Here is a 20109-nt window from a genome sequence, read left to right as displayed (position 1 = left end):
CTTGGCTTAAGTATAATGACAAGGTTTAAGGGAAGACACTTGTTACTATATGGAAGTCAATGACAGAGCAGTCTTCTGTGCCCCACCTATCATATTTTGGTGAAATGTACTATCTAATTCGAGATTGCCTTTCCTAGGCAAGCAAGGAAGACTGCTGAGTTTGAGCCATCTATTCTTCTGTTACTGAACTACAAGCCTAGTACACTCACAGCCACGAATAGCATACTGAGAAAGACACAAAAGAAGTAGGCAGAATCTTTGCCTCTGCTTAGGAGCATGCAATTTGGTAGGGGAGACGAAAGTTAAATACTAGAACCAATGAAAGAAGATTACAAAGCAACCTGCAAGTAAGGTATAATAACACAGGGCAAATGCTACAGATAAATGCTCTAGGGACACAGAGGCAAAAGGGTGAGCAAAACACTTCAGTGTGAGATCAGCCAGGGAAGGCATGCTGTCTAACAGTTGTATATCCTCCAGGTTCCTTTCTGTAGCATCCATGAGGGATAATGTGGAATAGTGAATTCAGATAAACTACATCGATCTCTTCCTCCTTATCTGAAAAATCTGTCCATCTATCACAGATGGAAATTAAATTGATCCAATAATTTGCTCTCCACAAAGGCATGTTGGTTTCTACCTAGTAATTTATGCTTTTCCTGGTGTTTGCAAATTGATTGCTATTATGGGATGTAGACAACTCTGGGCCTAGTTCCAGTAGGTTGGGGGATTATTGGAGTGGATATGTGTACATGCGTATGAAATCCTGGAAAAGCAGGCTCTCATTTCTGTGTATTTTACTCTTTGAATAAAAACATATTTTTTTGGGTTTTAAAAAGCATGTTTAATTATACTCAGATTGCATTTTTAAGGGAATGTATCTGCTTTATTTCATATTTCCACTGACTGACCTTGATATTTGCCTAACCTTCAAAACATCTTTAGTTGCTTTGTAGCCAGATCTTTTGTTTCAGAAACGCCTTGCTCTATCCCAAGAATATTATGGATTAATACTTGATTTTTTTTCTTTTGATGTAGAAATATGTGTAGACATTCATCTGGTTAGATGAATAAAACATTGCTATCAAAAGGCTTGGGAAAGGATACTTTATTTAAACACTCAGTTTCATTGTTGTACCTTTTTTTTTTTAAGTCCTTCTGAGGATTGTGAAATTCTTTCAAAACACATTAAAAAGAAAACATTTTCTGTGATTTCTTTACAGATTCTGGACAATCAGGAAGTCCAAGCCACAATGATCCTGCCAAGAATCCTCCAGGTAAATATGTGTTCCAGGACGTTTGCAATCTGACATTGTTGGAGAACAAAGGTACCACTGTATAGATAAACACCCCATAATTAGTCAGCTGCCTATTTTATTCTGGCAGGCAGGTATGATTGGGACAAGATGTGATTGTGTTTAAGCCCTTTGCAATGGCAAATACTTCTATATTGGCGTCATGAGTATTTACCTAATCACCAATGTTTTAATTTTTGTTCGTATTTCTTTAAAAGTGAACATGTGTATATTTTAGTTGTGTACCTTTTAGGTACTAAAAATCATTACTGTTTGAAAAGCCAAAAAACCTTTTAATCTTTTTTTTAATACTCAGGATAAAAAGTAAAATTTTCTCTATGCTTATTATATTCATCAGTTTTCATTACTTTATTGGTGGTGGTGGTTGGTTATGTTTTCACCAAAAGATTTTTGCAAGGATTTTTATTCCATAAGGTTTTTATTGGGTTCCTAGAATCAGGAAATAATGAAAGTAGGATTTTTTCCTTTAGTACAAGGTATGCCAAATACCCTCTATTTTCAGAAGCTGTTCCAGATCTGAAAATGGGTTTTTATAACTTGACCATCTTCATGGTTTTTGTTGCTGTAAAATCGGAATATATAGCATTTACTTTTCATTTATAGGCAGTGTTTTTTCTCCTGAGAAAATAATATAAAACTAGTGCAGTGAAGGATTTCTGTTTTTTTTTTTCACTATTTTAAGAATTTTAATCACACCTATAACTTTTGGTAAAAAATAAATGCTTTAAGAATAAACTAATGAAAACAAAACAAAACACAAGACAATGGAAAGCAGTCTACACACCTGCCTCCCACCTCCTCAGATAATCTCATCTATCACTTCTCTCAAAAATAAGCCACAAAGATTACAGAAAATCATAAATGTAAGTTTGTTTCCTCAGGCAGACTTAGTTTTAATCCTTCATTATTTGATTTTCCACGTCACAATACTTGGCTAATATGAAATTCAAATATCTAAAGAATCCCAAAATTGCACGAAAACGTATTAGATCAGTATTCTCTTAAAATGATATTAGAAAGATACTGCAAATGGATATACAAGTAAAAATATAAAGTCGAAAAAAAATTATTTTTTTTCTGAGTCTTGCTTCTATTTTGTTCTTTATTTTCACTTGAAAGGCATTTTTTTTGTCCCAAGTAAAAGTTAACTTACTATTTTAGACGAAATCATAATGTATATCAAGAGTGGTATGTAGTTCAAAGACAAAAATTCTAATTAAATACATATTTAAAAGGTATATTAAGTTGATATTTCTTTATCCACAAATTGGCTATTAAGAGCAAAACATAACAAAAAACTGAACAATTCTAAATGTAAATACCAGTTAAATTTATTTTGTTTTTTGTGTAAATGGAAGATTATTCAATTATTTTTTTCCAAAAAGGCAAATTGTTTATATTGTTAGAAATGTTCCAAAGTTGAGAAAATTTTATTAACTTAAAATGTCTCTTAATTTTTCAAAGATTTCTCTTTTTAGTTGACTATTTTTTTTTGAGTGAAAGTAAATTGTATCTAAATATTTTTCAAAAGCCTCCTTACTCATCTTACAAAGAATGAGAGGGAAATAGCTTTGGTAGAAAAAGAGTTGATAAGTATTATAAGCCAGAGCAAACAAAGGATATGTTCTTTGCATTTGAATGGCAGCTTGATTGAAATTAATAAAGCAGTTATTGTTGAAATGCATTTTGAACATGTACAGAAGGAATTATGTGCACCTAAAAATGTTCTCTACTTGAGCTGGATGAATAACCTTTGTATAGTTACACAATGACAAAATTTAGTTTTTCAATCTTTGTCCAGAAGCTTGGTTAAATTTTTCCTTTGCTGTATTCAATGTAGATCTCTTAATTTTTCTGTTTTTATGCAATATGGCAAACAGAAATAATTATGGTACAACACCTCTGATTTTTTTCCCATGTTGAATTTTCCTAAGAAATAAAACTTTTGAAAACTATATTATGCAACTGTCAAATACACATACAACCAAAATTAAATAGAACATAATTAGAATTTTCTTTGATCATTCAGAAGCATTCCATCATTTTGACATGCTTTGAGTATCATTAGATTGTGAACTTAACCTAGAGCTTATTAAGGAAATTTCAATGAAAACAAGTTTGTTTTGTAGTACCTAGAAATAAATCAAGCCACTAGGAATATAGATTATTTTTATTTTCTAATTTCAAGTAGAAAAAAAATTAGAGCTTATTAAGGTTTTTGTTTTGTAGTCAGTTGGGATTAAATTATTAGTATTTAAAGCTCCTTTCATACATATAAGCGTCTTAGGTGTTTTGGAGCATAATTTATCTTTAGGAGGCTCTTTTTCATCTTCTAATTTGGCTGAAATGTGAAATCTCCAAAGTTGAGATTCAGTGTCTTGAGAAGGCACAATCCATTTATGGGGAAAATTTAATCCACTGCATAAGCAATGAAATAGACAAATCACTTTGCTGCTTTCAGTGTTATAGCAAAGAGAAGTTAGCCTCTGAAAAACATCACCTTGATTACCCACACTTTCTTATCCCTGGTAGATTTCTGCTGGGAGATGTGCAGCCCATGGAAATTGCTACCATCTATTCCTGTGTTTATTTCCCAACAGCTTGGGAAGAGAGAGCAAAAATCCAAGTCCTTCTGGAGATATGGGCTCTTTGAAATCTGTTCCTGACTATTGACATGAAGGTGGAATCCCATTCAGTCATCCTATGAGTGCAAATGCTTGCAGCTGTATACCCACACATAGCCCTGCTCCCCTTTGGCTTTTCTTCAGCAGCAGACCTGGCTGTCTGACTTGCAGGCTCATTCCTTGCTGAGAACTTCTGAAGGGTGACCCTGAAGTTCTTCGTATTGTAGTTTGAATCTCTGTCGATAGAACTTTAGTCTTTTTTTATATTTTTTTAGGTGTAGCTGGACATAATGTCTTTATTTTTATTTATTTATTTTTATATGGTGCTGAGGAAAGAACCCAGGGCCTCATGCATGCAAGGCAAGCAAGTGCTCTACCACTGGGCTACAACCCCAGCCCAATAGACCTTTAGTTTTAACTTGTGTTTTCTCAATTGGAATTAGTATTTTCGTGCAAGCAAATAAAATCAATACATTTTGGGGAGGTGAAATATTGATATTTGTTATTTTAAAATCATTTAAGTAGTATTTTTGGTATTTGTTATTTATAAAACAAGTAAATACTCTTTATGGTATTTCATTAAACCATCTATGACTTAATGCTTCCTTTTTATTCTTTGTTAGATGGCAAGCATGGGCACCATTATCTTTTTAGAGCCAAAGTACTCTAGAAGTCTGATGGCACCCAAGGACATGGAATAGTTATTTTGCTCAAAAGCACTAGGCCACTTCATCTTTTTAATGATGCACTTCTCCCTGTGCTTATAACAGAGCCAGAAATTATGTGTCTGAATTCATTTACTTATTTTTTAATATTAAGCTAATCCTTCCTAAACAATAAAACTACAAGAGTGCTCTCCCAACTATCATGGACTAAACAAGGGTAAACTCTTAACTTTGGAACATGGACTCAGATGTAATTTTATTTTCAGTAATTCAAACTCCACCGCTACATTTAGGAAATGTGTGATTGACTGGGTTGTAATCTTTTAAAATTAGCTCTGACTTGCTTTATTATTTTGTGTTTCAACATTCCTTGGGCTGTGATCTTCTAGATTTCCCAAACTGGATAATTTGCTTAATGCTGAAATGGTTGGTATAGAGGTTGTATTTTTTGCCTAAGTCAGTTCCAAGATGAAACTAGAAAGGCCATAGTTTTGTGGGGAACTCTCTCTTGATTGGTAATATAGTAAAGAAATGTTGAATCCTAAAGCAGTTTTTGAAAATTTTATGATGTAAATTTTTGAAGTACTTCAAGTTTCATTAACAAGAATTTTCTTACCTGGGATGACATGGATTTAATATATTACTTTTCCTTTTTGTAGGGTACATGTGCTTTCTGTGTTTTGGCATTTGCATGTAGTTTGGTAAAATTTCTGAGTGCCATTAGGACCACATATTGAGTGTATCTAAAATATACTCTCTGGAACAAGGACAGGACTAAGTAAATAACGGAACAAATTAAACAAGATGGATCCTATTAACTATAACAATATTTTTGTCTTGAACTTAACAAATTTTTTAAATCATAAAAATTTTGAACTCAGTCTCTCCCCATCTTTATTTTATAGATACTGAAATTGAAGCCTACAGAAGGGCATCATGAAACTCATAAAAAATCAACTAAATAATTATTAAGGAAACAGCTCAGGCAGGCATGGTGGTGAATGCCTGTAATCCCAGTGAGAGGGGAGTCTGAGACTGAGGCAGGAGGGTCCTAAATTCAAGATCAGCTTAAGCAACTTAACAAGACTCTCATTCAAAATTCAAAAATAAATAAATAAATAGAACTGGGAATGTGGCTCAGTGGTAAAGTGCCTCTGGGTCAATCCCAAGTTAAGAGAGAGAGAGAGAGAGAGAGAGAGAGAGAGAGAGAGAGAGAGAGAGAGAGAGAACAAACACTAGCTTAGCATCTCAGTAGTAGCTGTCATCTATTGGTATCACTAGGACCCATATTTCCTAACTTTTCATTTTATGTTTTCAAATCTTAGAACTTTAATTGTTACTGAAATAATACAACATTTTTCTTAGCTATTTGCATACAAAGGCAGATAAATTTGTGTAATCCCTCATATAGCATGTTTTATCTTAGAATATTGTGTTTCAAGTTTTAAGAAAAAAGGAGGTTTACACTAATTTTCAAGAATCATATCCAATTAACTTCTTAATGAGTTTATGTCTATTTCTTTTCATGTCCTCATTTATTATATCTATCAGAATCAAGTTTTTTTTTTTAAATGGGAGAAAATGTACTATTTAATGATACTGAGAAGTAATTTTAAACTTTGGCACTAGACAATACACAACAAACTATAAACAGGCTTTCTATTCATAAAAAGTGTAAATAGAAAGACATTGAAAGGATTGGTAAACAGCAGTTAAGACTTGACTTTGTAAGTAAAGCTTTTAAGTAATTTAAGAATGAAGTCTGTGCCAATCAAAAAATCAAAGGGCTTTTTCTTAATAGATTTCGTTGCAGAAACATTTTTCTTTTTTATCTTTTTACTTGTTTGGAGACATCACATTCAATGAAATCCTTAAGTGTTCAAATTTAGGATAGGATTCCCAAGATAGGAGGAGATGATGAGGGAGGGTTTTATTCACAAATTAGTCTTAAAAAGCCAGAAGGGTACATAATAGCCCTCAGCTACTTATTTTTTGCAGGGTAAGTTCTGAGTGCTTATATATAACCCATTCTTCAAAGATTAGTCTGTATAGCAGATGGCATCATGTCTAGCCTCTACTGTAGATCTACCCTAATTACTTATAATATTTAATTTGAAGAAAAAGTCCCCCCCCCAAACTTAGATATAACCTGTAAGGTCCTGAGAGATTTCCCTCTATTTCTTAAATCACCTATTCTACCAGACAACAAATTAATATTAATTGCCTCCTGGTTACTGAGTTCAGAATTAGAATGAAATATTGCATTCCAGGCAATGAGCATATGGATTGAGTCAACTCAAAATTAGGAGCAGAAATAGACATTTGCCTTGGGAAGCTGGGAATATACACCATCTCATACCACAAACCATAAACAACTCAGAAAGAGCTGTCCATAGGTAAATTTTTCATTTAGTAGATATTTGCTGAGCATCTGTTACATTCATGACATTAGATTAGATGTTGTGAAAGATCTTTTTCAAAGTGAGTTACATGTGAACCTCACTCTTCCCAAGCTTTTTTGTCTGTAAACACATGCACTACTATATTTATATGAAGGAGATAAATATAACTTAGTGCTGCTATTCAAATGTCATGGGAGTTCATAGTCATGAAACTTGTTTCCCACCTTTGGAGGGAGTGTGGTAGAATAGAAAGAGTATGAACTTTGGAACTCCATTTTCCCCTGAACCACGGCCCCATCTTTTACAGTGGCCATGAGGAGAATGAGCAAGTTAGCCAACTTCTCCAAAATTCAGTGCAATCCATCATATCCACTCGAGCTGTGAGGGGCAAAGAGGGGCATATATCTGGAAAATTGCAGGTGTTTGATAAAAGTGAAGTTTTTTATCTCACTTTTTTTTCCAGATGGGTTGATCAAAAAGGCTTCCTGTAGAAGGTATCATTTCATGTGGAACCAAATGTGTTGAGTTTTTATACTGCACTTTCTAAAGACTTAAGATGGCATAGTAAAGTTACAGGGCAAGATAAGGTGATAGGCTAGATTTGAGGAGGTTAGTCTAGAACAGTTAGAGATTTTGAAAAGGTGGCAAAAGCAAACAATAAACTCACAGGTGTTTTCAAGCTCGTGATGGAGTAGAATTGTAATTTTTAGATAGTAAATTTTGTTGCATTTCTTTAGGCATCAAGGAATAGTAGAATGACTTTTTGTTACATAGCTTTTGATATTGACATGAGAAAGAGTACAAATGCATCTTTATAGGATACTTTCCCCGGGCATTTAACTATCTGTAGACCCTTGCATTAACATTGTATAAATATTGTTTCCACTTGCCTCTCCATGGTGGGCCTACTTTCTAAAACGACCAACTTTTCTGTCCCCATTGAAACTTCGGTCTGTACTTTACTCTTCTTAGTGCCTCCACTTACCTCTTTTTCTGTTGATAACCTTATTCAAACAAACTCCTTCAACCAGTGTCTCATCTCTCTTCCTTTCATGAAATGGCATGAAACACTGAAATTTCAACTTGATTTCTCCTGCTGCTGGGCTTCTAAGTCCCCATTGAATGATTCTCTTTAAATTCACATTATACATGGAGTCCAGTGACTCCTTCCATTGTGTTCTGACTTCTGTATTCTTGAGTATTTATTGATTTAGTTGACCATATTCTGTTTAAAACTTACCCCTTGCTTTTGAAAATGGTACCTCCCCTGTTAATCCAGAAATCTTTGGGGTTTTTTAGTTGCTTCTGATGACTTCTTTCTTTTTCTTAACCAGATTCTTCTTTAATCCTCTATGTTTCTTCAGTACCTCCTGTGATTTTTAAAAGTATATATTTGTATTTTCCCCCAAATGAATATCTTTGGAACAGATCTGTCTCCTAATGTGTTGAACCTGTGTTCCCAACTACTTTTCAGGCATGTTTTCTTAGTAGTCTTACGGGTAACTCACATTTAACATTTCCAAAGTTAAATCTATTTATTTTTCTCTCAGACTTGGCTTTCTTTCCTTGGAGCCACCAGAATCTACCCAAATACCTTCCATTAGACTGGCTCATGGTTGCGTTCTCAGGAGCCTCTTTCTTCCTGTTTCTTCACTTTGAACACTTTGAAAGTTCTCTTGAATCCATCCCACCTCTCAAAAACCAAAGTGTTCTGTGTATCTGTTGGATAGCCCTGTGTAGGACTACATGTCACTGCTTCTATTATGTTTACTGCTTATATTGTAAATCTTTGTTTACACATGTCACCTCCCGCAGATAATTTTAGATGACTAAATTACTACTATAATCAATATCATTTTTTATATGAAGTATTCTCAGAAACATTGTTTAAGGAAATATCAGATGTAAGTGCTTATAGATTGCCAGTTCAACTTCCTCACTTATAAAAACAAGGCAAAGGGGTTAAGTGACTTGTGCAAGATCCTAATTAGTTATCAGAAAATGTAGGTTAAAATGAACTTTTGCATAGGTAAAAAGTCATGTCAGTAATTCTAATACATGATTAGTACTCTTCCCCTTGCTCTGCTTCCCCAACCTGGACAAATAATATAATTCTTTGTAGAACATTGCCTCTTGATAAAATGAGAAATTTTGACTTGTTTTTGCATGGAACATGTTTAAAACCCCCACTGCTCTGAAGAGAAACCTTTGTGTTGAGATGTTCCAGAGGACCAAGTCTGCGTCTCCAGAGAGACCAGTGTGGGTGGCATACTCGAGTCCCTGGGGGTGGACACAGTGTCTACAGCTACCAGGAAAAGGGGCAGCAGACAGCAACAAAGGAGATGATGGAGGCAAATCATAAGTGACCTGTGCCTCAGTGGGGATGAGCTTGGAGAATGCTAAATTGAGGGTTTCCGAGGATGTGGGTTAGATCACTGGTGAAGAAGCGTTCCTCCATTTCATTATTGCAGTTGCTGAAATTCAGCAGCCCCAATCTTCCCTCTCTGCTATATTTTCTCAAGTGTCAAGTTCTCTGCATTTGTATAGATTAGGGAATGACTTGATATAGTACTTGGTTATAGTACAATTTGAATACAGTAAAACAAACTGTCCTTTCACAGTGCTATGATGGAAGGACTAACTAGTTCATGAGCCAGAGTTAGTTATTCAAGGTTTTGCTTTTCTTAAATTTATAACTGCATTTTAAAGTTTTGTGGTATCTTAAGTGATGTCACAATGTAACATGGAGTTCAAATTTAAAATAAAAAAAATTTTTTCAGTACTGGGAATTGAAGTGCTCTGTACCACGGTATGCACTACCATCCTATTTTACTTTTTATTTTCAGATAGGGTTTCCCTTAGTTGCTGAGGGTGGTCTAGAGTTTGTGATCCTCCTGCTTCAGCCTCCCAGTTTGCTGAGATTACAAGCATGTGCATGCATCACCCAAATGAAATTTTAATATATTGATGTAAGCAATTAATTTATATCACACCTACTTTCAGAAAACTTCCAAGATGGCTTGTATGTAAATATATTGTAATTTGTTAAATTTTAAAAGATATTGCTGTAACACATTTTTCTTTCTTTGTTGCATGACTAGATTCCCCATGGGAAGGGTCAGAATCCCCATGTGAAAAGTCATGAATACTCCTTAGCGAGGTTTTGTCTGTATCTACTCCTCTGGGCAATATTTTAGTGATTGCTCTTTTACCCAAGTAGTTCATATTCCTTTTATAAGGAGGGTCTGCATTTAATGTTTCCTCTCAATTTGAATTCTCCCCCCATATTTTCAAGACCTGCTTTTTCAGTACAACATACAGCTACAAATTAAGAATGCAAATCAGTTTCCTTCTCACAGTTGGAAAGCTAGAATCTTGTATCATAAATATGGTGGACTTTCTCCAGAACAGTGAATGTCACTGGGCTCAGCAGAGGTTTAGCCTGCTAAACTCACTATCCTGTACAAGGCAGTTGTATACCACCCCCCCCCACTTGAATTATTAGAAAGAGGGATCAACATTATAATAATACATTGCAAGCAGTTGAAAATATTATTTAGATATGTAACTAGATACCTGAGCTTTAAATTTTTTTTTTAACCTCAGCATTGAAGAATGGGATTTAAAGATACTAAGCAAATCCATGAAACTCTTCCTTTTTCTTTTTTTTAAAAGAGAGAGTGAGAGAGAGAGAATTTTAATATTTATTTTTTAGTTTTTGGTGGACACAACATCTTTGTTTGTATGTGGTGCTGAGGATTGAACCCGGGCCGCACGCATGACAGGCGCTACCGCTTGAGCCACATCCCCAGCCCTCTTCCCTTTTCTTTTTATGTAACTCTAAGGGCATCACCATGTCAAATAATTTAAGCACTTTTGTGTGGTAATTTTACTCTTACCAACTTAAAAAAAATTCGTAGTAGGTTTTGCTTAATGTCATTGATGTAGAAGAACAGAAGAATTTGGCAGGTTTTGGTTTTTGAAGTCATTGCAAGTATTATTGACTTAAGTGCTGCTCTTCAGGGACCTTGACCTTTTCCATTTTTATTTTATACAATAAAACTAGGGTCAAACTCCTGTTTTAATGATTGTGTTGCTGAACCATCTTCAAGTTCTTGGTCCCACTAGAGAGTCCCCTCCCTACTCCACACTCTATGTCTTGAGCATGTCCATGTCCCTGCAGTATTCAGGAGGAGGACAGGAAAGCCATTCAACTTTCAGACTTGATATTTTCATCATTAAAATCATCACATGCACTTGTTAATGACATGAAATAAACAGTGGTATGCTGAGTTGTAAGGTGCAGGCTCCATTATTTATTTTGTGGTGTGTGTGTGTATGTGTGTATGTGTGTATGTGTTTTAAATTCAGTGAATATTTAGTTTAAAAATTGACATTTATACTGTTGTTTTCTGAATTGAACTTTCTAAGCAGAACAGTATCTTCTAAATAAGGAAGGAAAAGAAAATGATCATTTTTGTTGCGATATGATATAATAAAACATTCTTCTATTTTATGCTTAATATATCCTAGTGGAGTCCAGGTATGACCCAGGTGAATTGTGTTACCTTCCATATGTTGATAGGGGAAGAAAGGAGTACCTTTGAGCTTTTGAGAGAAAACATGTAAACAGCGGAGCAGAAGAATGAATGAATACAGAATCTCAGGTCACTGATGTGGTTGTTCATAATTAAAAAGAGGAAGGTAAAATATTTTTAAAAGAAGATAATTGGTGCTGAAACTTGCTGTACAATTATTTTTCAAGCAAACATTTACACTATGTCCCTTTAATTAGCTCACCTAGGTCATTTTAATAACATCCTAATCTCCATAGCTGCTATTTTTGCCTTCAGTCAAAGATTACTGAATTCTCTCTTTGATATACCATTACAGATCTGTAGTGATCTCTATTAAGTGCAATTCTGATTATTTCATTTTCTCCTAATATGTGTCCAAGGTCCCCACTCTAGTTTAATACTAACTTGTTATCATTGTGATGTCATTGAGCATACCCATGGACCATGTATTTGGCCTTAACCTTCGCCTTGTGCCTTCTCTGCTCATGTAATTTCCATCTAAAATACCTGAGCCCTCTTGCCATGGTGACATGTCTTCAGGCTCTCTCTACACTTCAGTTTTATGACATTAGCACTTAGTGCAGTACTTCATCACTATTTATATGTCTTTTCCCCTGAGTGAATTCTTAACACCTTAGGGTGAGGGTTTTATTCTTTTTATAAACCTAACATCTATGGCATCTAATGCCTGGTTGGAGACAAGACTTAGCAGTGTTCAAGATTTATGAAGTGGAGCCTTAGGCCAGTAATAGACTAAATAAATAACCTATTTGTGTAGTACAGGAAACAGTTTCATACTCAGAACCTGGGCCAGGCCAGAGAACGCAGATACTTCTGTGGAGATAGTTACAGCGATCTTCTTCTGTTCTGTACGCAAACTGCAGCCCACATAGGAAAACTTAGGAGACTTTTATAAACTCCTAATCTTGTGCAGTGTGATCTGATGATGATGTTTGTGTGGGGGATCTGATAGAGAATTGTAGTGTTCTAATATATTTTCTCATTTAGAATCCAGGCTCAAGCAGATCTGGTTTCTTTTCTCCCAATCTGATGAATTACAGAGAAGTCTTGTTTGCTAGTTTTGTGCTTTTGTTTACTAATCCATAAGTAGTGCACTGTAGCATTGCTAGAGTTTACACGGTCATGAATGAGCAACCTAGTTACATAACTTTCTTGAAGGTGCAAAAGACACAGAGAGTAGTTAATTTCAGAATTTTCCCGATTACACTTAATGTTGCTGATTCAGTTGTGATTCTTTTCATGATGTGGAAATATTACCACTTTCTGAGAATTTGGCGACCATTATACACCATTTGCTGAAGGAGATGAAAAAAAATTGACTTTACTGATGTATAATTGTATGCAATAAATTGCATATACAAGTTTTGACATGTGTATACCCATGAAACTATCACTACCATCAAGATGACTTTTCCACCAATCCCTAAGTTTTCTCTGACTGCTTTGGATTCCATCCCTTTTTCTACCCCCATCTTCAGATGACTACTGATCTACTTTCTATCACTATAGATTAATTTTATATAAGTGGGATCACATCATATATTCATTTCTGCCTGGCTTCTTTAGTTCAGCTTAATTACTTTGAAATTGATTCATGTGGATGCTTTGTATCAACAGTTTATTTCTTTCTATGGTTGAGTAATATTTCATCATATGGATGTACCACATGGTGTGTGAAGTAAGGGTTGATGTTCACTTTATTTTTTTCATGCAGATATCCAGCCGATCTTGTACCATTTGTTGCAAAGGCTTTTTTTTTTTCTTCATAGAATTGCTGAACTACTTTTAGCAAATATCAGTAGCCACATACATCTGCCTATTTCTAGTCCATGTCTTTATATATCTCTTTTGTTAATACTGAAGTGTCTTCTTGATAACTATAACCTCATAAGTTTTGAAAGCTGTTTTCTAAAGTCTTATATTTTCTTATAAATTTTAGAAATTTTTTCCAATTCTTAAAAAAAAAAAGGCAAGCTAATAATTTTGATTAAGAGTAGTGAGACTATGGGTCAAACCAAAACAAAAGAATAGTAAGACTTAAAGTTAGGTCTTTTTAGGTATATAGCAAAATAATTATTCTTAGCTATCAAATATAAAGTTCACATTTTGGGCCTAACCACAATTTAGTTTCTAACAACTTTTTCAACTTAAATTTCCATGAAGATATGTAAAATATTTAAAAACGTTTTAAAAATGTTTCTGATCACAGTAGACCTGGACTGAGGATAACCTTTTGCTATAGTCTTGGAGGTTTATCTTGAAACCATATAGCCAGTATATTTAGATAGAATTTAAAAATTGGTGTTTTCCTCATCTTCTGTCTCATGAAAGATAATGGGGTTAGTTCCCTGTGAAAATGTAAACAGATAGGTTTGATTCTACTCTACTGTCCTCTTCTAGGTACAAGATTTCGGTTTCAATTTTAAAAGGCTTTAAGGCCAGAGAACAACAGGATTAGGAGATGGAAAATGGGGACAGGGTGAGGAGGAGTGCAGGAAGGCTAGCAGCTGGTTCTGTGCCCTAATGTAATTCCTCCAGACACAGCCTCCTTAATTTATACTCTGACACCTTACCTTGGTAGACAAGGTCCATTTGAAACACTAGCTTGAAGGTTAGTGTTTTCATGCATAATCATGGTAGAATCTTACTTATTTAAGTGGTGGGGTGAAGAGAAGAGCCCACCTCTTTATAGTGGGATCTCATTAATAAAGGACAGTCAATCATTAGAATTTGTTAGGAGCTGTGTTATCAACCGTGACTCATCATAGGATTACATTACTGCCATGATCAATAATCATTTATTGAATCATAAACACTTTAATGTACTTTCTTATTAAGTCTTCATCTCAAATCTATGAAATCAATATTATTAGGAAGTTAGAATTTAATCATTTATTCAAAGTCATTAATAAGAAAGGGGCAAATCTGGATTTTTAGCTGAATTAGAATTTGAAGCACTTAGTGCAGAGTCTGTTATGTAATAAACACTCAATAAATGATAGACATTACTATTACAATTTTTGTCTTCAAAAATTGTAGTAGCTTTGCACAAGTCAAGTAACTTGTGCAAAGCTACTAAGTGGTCAGACAAGAGTTCAGATCAGTTCTGCCAGTTGTGTAGTCATATTCTCATTCTGTGTTATGTACTTGACTTATGTAGCTAAGGGAATACTATATACTTTTCTGACCCCAAACCATAAATCTGGATAAGGTAAAAAGAAAACAATACCAGGCATGATGGCATATCACTATAATTCCAGTGACTTGAAAGGCAGAGGCCAGCCCATGCAACTTAGTGAGGTCTGGGGATATTGCTCAGAGATAAAGCAACCCCTGGGTTCAATCTTCAGTACCAAAAACAAACAAACAAAAAACCAAAAAAAAAAAAAAAAACAAAACATCAATATGCTTTGGTGAGAAAATACCAAACAATAAAAGGGTACATTGTCAAAATCCAGAAAAATATATCTTTAACAGTGAAGAACTAGAAGAAAATTTCAGAGAAAATAATTTGTTTATTCAGAAAAAAGGACTTAAAATGAACCCAAAAGATAATGTCTTCAATGAACATGGTACCATGTGAGAAAAGGAAAAATACTAGGAAAACTAAAATTGTTTTTGTATGATTAAAGTCTCCATTGGTGAAGAAAGAAATAGAACTGATATTGTGGAAATAATCATTGCTATAGAGAACAAACTTAAGATATTTGCCCCCAGAGCATAGGAAATAAAGAAGTTAAATGAATGAGAAAAAGGTTATGGTAGCTTAGAAAATTCAGTGTTGTTACGAGGTTTTTGTAGAGAAATCAGAGTATTTAGGAGAGAAACAGAATCAAAGGCATATGAAGAAAATTCTTATGAGCTAAAAATAATCTAAATATGCAGATGACAAGACCTAACTATATCCAGCCCACAATAACAAAGAGAGACGTGTAGCTAAATATATTCTGTTGAAGTATTTATATTTCATAGAAGAAGAAGAATAATTTTCTAATCATCCTAGACAAAAAGTAAGTTATATAGTGAGGCCTTTAATCCCACTAGCTCAAGAGGCTGAGGCAGGAGGATTGTAAGTTCAAAGCCGGCCTTAGCAAGTTATCAAGAGCCTGTCTCAAAATAAAATAAAAATTAAAAAAAGTCTAGGCATATGACTCAATGGTTAAGTGCCCCTGGGTTCAATCTCCAGTACCAAATAAATAAATAAATAAAAGAAACTAAAAAACTGTCTGAGAATACTTAGAATTATGATTTAAACAAAGAAAAATTCTATTTTTGTACTGGAGTTTTACCTAGAGTCAAAAGCAATAGAGATATTTTCTTTATTATTAATTGTCTCAAAAAGCAATTTTTTTTGGTAATAGTTTTGAGAATCTATTCCAGCTGACAAGGTAATAACCCAAAATTTAAAATAAAATAGGAACAGGAAAGTATAACTATAAATATATACCCACAGGTACGCATACAGATTAACCATGAGAATAGTAACAAGCTGAGAGTAATGCCTCAATAATTTTTATAAGTAAGATTATAGACGTAAATGCCAATGTCAGATTACACTTATTAACTTTTGTTTTAAAATACACATGAAGTCCAGCATCTTAACCTTTGGGAAGTGCACAATTCAGTAGTGTCAAAGATATGCACAGCATTGTGCCATAGGTTAGGCAACAGCCCCTTCTCCCCTGCTCCTGGCCGCCACCATTCTACTTTGTTGTTATCTGTGTGACTGCTCTAGGTATCTTGTATAAGTGAAATCATATGATATTTGTCTTTTTGTGACTGACTTCTTTCCGGATTACATTCTTAAAAACTTAAAATAGGAGGAGTCGGTAGAAGGAGGTTGGGAGCCTAGGAATGCCACACTTATGTCCTCTTTTAAAAATAATTCGATGTTGGATTTTGCTGAAGTCTTTTGATTTTATTTCTGTTTTTGCTTAGATTAGTTATTAGTTAATTAGTTATTAGTTATTAGGTAAACCGTCAAGTACATTTTCAGCATTCTTTTGTGGGTCACGGACTTTTTTCTCTATCACAAGGATATGTTTTTTTGATAGTAAACTGTATTCTTTCTTTGGAATAAACCATAATGATAATAATATGTTATTCTTTTGATAGCAACACTATATTCAATTTGATGATATTTTGTTTAGTGTTCTTGAAGTTGCATTTATACGTGTGTTTAATCTCTTTTTTTTTTAAGAGAGAGTGAGAGAGGAGAGAGAAATTTTTGATATTTATTTTTTAGTTATAGGCGGACACAACATCTTTTGTTTGTACGCGGTGCTGAGAATCGAACCCGGGCCGCACGCATGCCAGGCGAGCGCGCTACCACTTGAGCCACATCCCCAGCCCCTGTGTTTAATCTCTTGTTGGCTGGGTGGTTGCTTGTTTTGTTTTGATGAAGTAGGTTACAAGTTTAGGGATTCAAATTTTGCTGTCTCCAGAAACGCTTGTACAAGTTTTCTTATTCATGAAGCTTGTCATAATTTTTAAGGGCCTGAGACGGTTTAAATTGCATTGGAATTTAAAGATAGATAAAATCCAGCTGTGAATCCATCTGGTGCTGTTCTTTAATCACCTTTCTGTTCCAGGTTTGTCACATTTTAAAGTACATAAGGCTGGGTGTAGTGGTGCAAGCCTGTAATCTTAGCAATTTAAGAGGTTGATGCAGGACCATAGCAAGTTCAAGGGCTGCCTTGGCAATTTAGTGAGACTCTATCTCAAAATAAAAAATAAAAAGGGCCGAGGATATGACTCAGTGTATTCCTGGATTTAGTCCCCAGTACCCTTTCCCCCAACACACACACACAAGTACCTGAGAATCTTCTGCAGGTCTTATTAAATTTCAGACTCTGATTCCTGGAGCTGGGTGGTACCTATCCTTCTGCATTTGTAATAAGCTTCTGGTTTATGCCAATGCTTTTTGATACTACAGTTTGATTCATTGCTAGGACAGTGGTTCCCAAACTTTGCTGCACATTTGAATCACTTGGGGGAACTTTTAAAAAGTCCTCATGTCCAGGTCTCACGCCTGAGCAATTAAATTGGAATAGCCAGGGTTGGAAGCTAAGCATAAATTGGTTTCAAAACCCCAGGTGGTTCCAGTGTTGAACAAATTTTGGGAACCACTGCACCAAGGTAATTGGTCTATTTCAAGTTTTCCACTTCTTTGCAGTTTTGGTTACTTTCATTTGACTAAGTGATTGCCATTTCACTTTTCAAAGTTGTGGTCAATAAGTTGTATGTGTTATCCTCTACCTTGTTAATGTATTTGGTCACTTCTGTCTCCTTTCTGTTCTTGGGCTTGTATTTTTTGTACATAAGGCTGGGTGTAGTGGTGCATGCCTCTTTTTTTTTTTTTTTTTTCTCAATCAGCCTTGGAAATGATTTTATTTTTCTGTTTTGCTGGTCTTTTCAGAGAATTTTTTTGTTGTTGTTTTATGTATTACTTTAAATATTTCTCTTTCTAACCTGTTAATTTCAGCTTTAATCTTTAATTCTTTTAATTTTTCTTGGATTATGTTGCTGTTCTTTCTTGATAAATAATTATTTTCTTTTGTCTTTTTCATTGCTGTCTAGATTGTAATTTCTATTTTGGGGTTCTCTTTGGTTTGTTTATTTTCTTGATTTCCAGGTGGTTCAGAATACTTATTTTATTTACATTTTGTCACTTACTTACTTTTATTTTTATTTGCTAAAGATGAAACAATATGGTCTTGAAAAGTCTCTATTTTTAAGAATTTGTTGAAGTTGTCTCTTTGGACAAGGATTTGATCTTTTTTTTTTTTAATTCCAGGAGCAGGGCTGGGGGTATAGCTTAGTTGGTAGAGTGCTTGCCTTGCATGCACAAGGACCTGGGTTTAATCCCCAGCACCACCAAAAAACACCAAAACAAAACTATCTATATATTACTGATCAAAGCAAATAAATGTAAATATAAAAATAATCATTATAAAAAATAAAATAAATTTCAGGAGCATATTAATAAAATTTAATTTATATTTTCATGAGATAAAGTTAGCCTTTTCCTAATAGTTATGTTCAATTCTAAGAGAGATGAAAAATTCTGATTACTAATTCCCACTGATGATTATATTTTTATCTAGTTTCTTATATTTTATAATTTTTGGATTATATACTTTTTCTCAATATTATTTTGTTCATATAGGGTTTATGATTTATATTTTTTTGTTAATTGTACTCTATTAATAATGATTCATTGTAATTTATTTTAAATTATTTCTTTTTTTTTTTCTTTTTTTTATTGTTGGTTGTTCAAAACATTACATAGTTCTTGATATATCATATTTCACACTTTGATTCAAGTGGGTTATGAACTCCCATTTTTACCCCATATACAAATTGCAGAATCACATCATTTACACTTCCATTGATTTATATATTGTCATACTAGTGTCTGTTGTATTCTGCTGCCTTTCCTATCCTTTACTATCCCCCTCCCCTCCCCTCCTCTCCCCTCTTCTCTCTCTACCCCCTCTACTTCAGTTCATATCTCCCCCTTGTATTATTTTTCCCTTTCCCCTCACTACCTCTTGTATGTAATTTTGTATAACCCTGAGGGTCTCTTTCCATTTCCATGCAATTTCCCTTCTCCCTCCCTTTCCCTCCCACCTCTCATCCCTGTTTAATGTTAATCTTCTTCTCATGCTCTTCGTTCCTACTCTGTTCTTAGTTACTCTCCTTATATCAAAGAAGACATTTGACATTTGTTTTTTAGGGATTGGCTGGCTTCACTTAGCATAATCTGCTCTAATGCCATCCATTTCCCTCCAAATTCTATGATTTTGTCATTTCTTAATGCAGAGTAATACTCCATTGTGTATAAATGCCACATTTTTTTTATCCATTCGTCTATTGAAGGGCATCTAGGTTGGTTCCACAGTCTTGCTATTGTGAATTGTGCTGCTATGAACATCGATGTAGCAGTGTCCCTGTAGCATGCTCTATTTAGGTCTTTAGGGAACAGACCGAGAAGGGGAATAGCTGGGTCAAATGGTGGTTCCATTCCCAGCTTTCCAAGAAATCTCCATACTGCTTTCCAGATTGGCTGCACCAATTTGCAGTCCCACCAACAATGAACAAGTGTACCCTTTTCCCCACATCCTCGCCAGCACTTGTTGTTGTCTGACTTCATAATGGCTGCCAATCTTACTGGAGTGAGATGGTATCTTAGGGTGGTTTTGATTTGCATTTCTCTGACTGCTAGGGATGGTGAGCATTTTTTCATGTACTTGTTGATTGATTGTATGTCCTCCTCTGAGAAGTGTATGTTCATGTCCTTGGCCCATTTGTTGATTGGGTTATTTGTTGTCTTGTTGTCTAATTTTTTGAGTTCTTTGTATACTCTGGATATTAGGACTCTATCTGAAGTGTGAGGAGTAAAGATTTGTTCCCAGGATGTAGGCTCCCTATTTACCTCTCTTATTGTTTCTTTTGCTGAGAAAAAACTTTTTAGTTTGAGTAAGTCCCATTTGTTGATTCTA

At 34.5% G+C, this 20109-nt stretch overlaps 1 protein-coding gene and 1 non-coding gene across 2 annotated transcripts in view; both read left to right on the top strand.

Moving 5' to 3' along the window:
- LOC143639946 (nuclear factor 1 B-type-like) overlaps positions 1–20109 on the top strand; it is a 120839-nt gene that overhangs the window by 26765 nt on the left and 73965 nt on the right. Inside the window, exon 7 of the mRNA XM_077107969.1 lies at positions 1224–1277. Within this exon, the coding sequence (XP_076964084.1) occupies positions 1224–1277 (54 nt within the window). The remainder of the gene's footprint in view (positions 1–1223; positions 1278–20109) is intronic.
- On the top strand, positions 18412–18484 carry Trnaa-ugc (transfer RNA alanine (anticodon UGC)). Its single transcript has one exon. It is a non-coding gene; the product is annotated as a tRNA-Ala (tRNA).

This window comes from Callospermophilus lateralis, unplaced genomic scaffold (assembly GCF_048772815.1).
Source record: "Callospermophilus lateralis isolate mCalLat2 unplaced genomic scaffold, mCalLat2.hap1 Scaffold_101, whole genome shotgun sequence".
Taxonomy (NCBI): domain Eukaryota; kingdom Metazoa; phylum Chordata; class Mammalia; order Rodentia; family Sciuridae; genus Callospermophilus; species Callospermophilus lateralis.
Note: the sequence above shows the minus strand (reverse complement) of the source record. Positions and strands in the feature narration are given on the sequence as shown.